This window comes from Perkinsus marinus, assembly GCF_000006405.1.
Source record: "Perkinsus marinus ATCC 50983 genomic scaffold scf_1104296959768, whole genome shotgun sequence".
Taxonomy (NCBI): domain Eukaryota; phylum Perkinsozoa; order Perkinsida; family Perkinsidae; genus Perkinsus; species Perkinsus marinus.
Window position 1 is genome coordinate 229,284 of NW_003206281.1, and position 1,726 is coordinate 231,009.

The following is a 1,726-nucleotide window of genomic DNA, read 5'->3' on the forward strand; positions in this document are numbered from 1 at the left end:
TTCACCACAGTGCTCGATATTGGAGTTCTTCACCCTAGTAGTGATATGAAAAATATATTTCACGACTACTGCATATTGAATACTTCACGTAAAACTCCAATAATATTAATTTTCTCAGGTACAAATGGTAGCAGAAGAGTTGTTGAAAAATCTCTCCGGAGATGTGTTGGCAACAAAAGTGGCCGTAGTTCTGCATGGTAAAAGAAAACCACACGGAGAAGTAGAAGATGATGATTGCCAGGTTGGAAAAAAATATATATGTATAACATATATATGATCCTCATTTTAGTGTGTTGGTGAAATTAAAGAAGTTCATCATCATCAGCATGGAGGTTCGAAACTGGCAGGAAAACGACAGAGCGCTACTACACAAACGTCGGAGTAATGCATTCTACGCACAAATGTGTTGAAGTGGTAGCTGAGCCTTGGTATATGTTGGGAAGAAAAATTACGTTTATATCGTCAAGTTGCATAATGGAGTTTCTTCATCCTAGTAGTGATATGAAAAATGTATTTTATGACTACTGCTGCATATCACCGCGTTGAATATCGCGTTTTCCACGGAGTTTTACGCCGCCACTTCACGTAAAACGGGTAGTTGTGAAAGTCCAATATTATTAATCATTAAACGGTTATCACAATTAATGGAGTTTCGTTACCCTAGTGATATGAAAAACAGATATTTCACTTGGTGAAAAACGCATGTTAGCAGTGAATAACGCGTAAAACACGTGGTATGTGTTTTACGTCAAATGGGGTGCTTTCTCCGGAGTAATTCGCCACTTCATATCAGCAAAATTTCGATAAATAATGATAAAAAATTGCGGGAAATTTTCTTGAAATTTTGGGAAAATCCGTAGAGGCGATTATTTAGGCTCAGGTAGCCGTCAGTGCTTTCCACGTGGTAAGAAAATTTCGGGAATGTTTTTCACATGGAGTATTACACCACTTCACGTAAAACGGCATGTGAAACTCCAATTTCCATTTGTTATTAAAATAGTTTTAAAATTGCATAAATTTTTGTTTTCAGATATGTGATGGTTAAAAGGGCCAAAACCGAGCAAACTCTATCGAAAGGGAAAACTCAGGGAGGAAATCGAACTAATGCAGGAACGATGGTTGTGTAATAAAAGGTGTATTTTTATAGTGTGTAGGAAAAAATAATTTCCGAATTTCGGCCATTGATAATTGCTGACCGCAAAATTTTATTTTTTTTTGCAAAAAAATTTTTTTGCCATGCAGGAACGATGGTTGTGTAATAAAAGGTATATTAGTGTTTGGGTAAATAAAAATTTTGAGGGGAAAAAATTTCCGAATTTATGAACGCAATATTTAAGATTTTTTTCTCAAAGAAAAAATTTTTCGGCATAATTTTTATTTCGGCAATGGTTGTGTGATAAAAGGTATATTTTCATAGTGTGTAGGTAAAAAAATTTTTTAAGGAAAAAATAATTTCCGAATTTTGGCTATTGATAATTGCTGAACGCAAAATTTTAATTTTTTTCGCCAAAAATTTTTGGCATAATTTTGGCTTTTAGGCGGCCTAAAACTACCGGGTGTTTTTGGAAATTTTTTTGAACGAAAAAAATTTTTTCCGAATTTTCTTTTCTCCATTTTGTGGTTTAATAATTGCCGGACGCGAAATTTGAGATTTTTTGGAGGAAAAAATTTTCAATTTTTTCAATTTTTTCATTTTTCCTTTTTTTTAACTTTTTTTTAATATTTT

General features: G+C 33.5%; 1 protein-coding gene across 1 annotated transcript in view; it reads left to right on the forward strand.

The window, feature by feature from the left end:
* Positions 1-194: 194 nt before the first annotated feature.
* Positions 195-1,726, forward strand: part of Pmar_PMAR026388 (hypothetical protein) — a gene marked incomplete at both ends in the record, with an annotated part of 2,982 nt that continues 1,450 nt past the window's right edge. Inside the window, 2 exons of the mRNA XM_002772974.1 lie at positions 195-220; positions 1,031-1,118. Coding sequence (XP_002773020.1) covers positions 195-220; positions 1,031-1,118 — 114 coding nt within the window. The remainder of the gene's footprint in view (positions 221-1,030; positions 1,119-1,726) is intronic.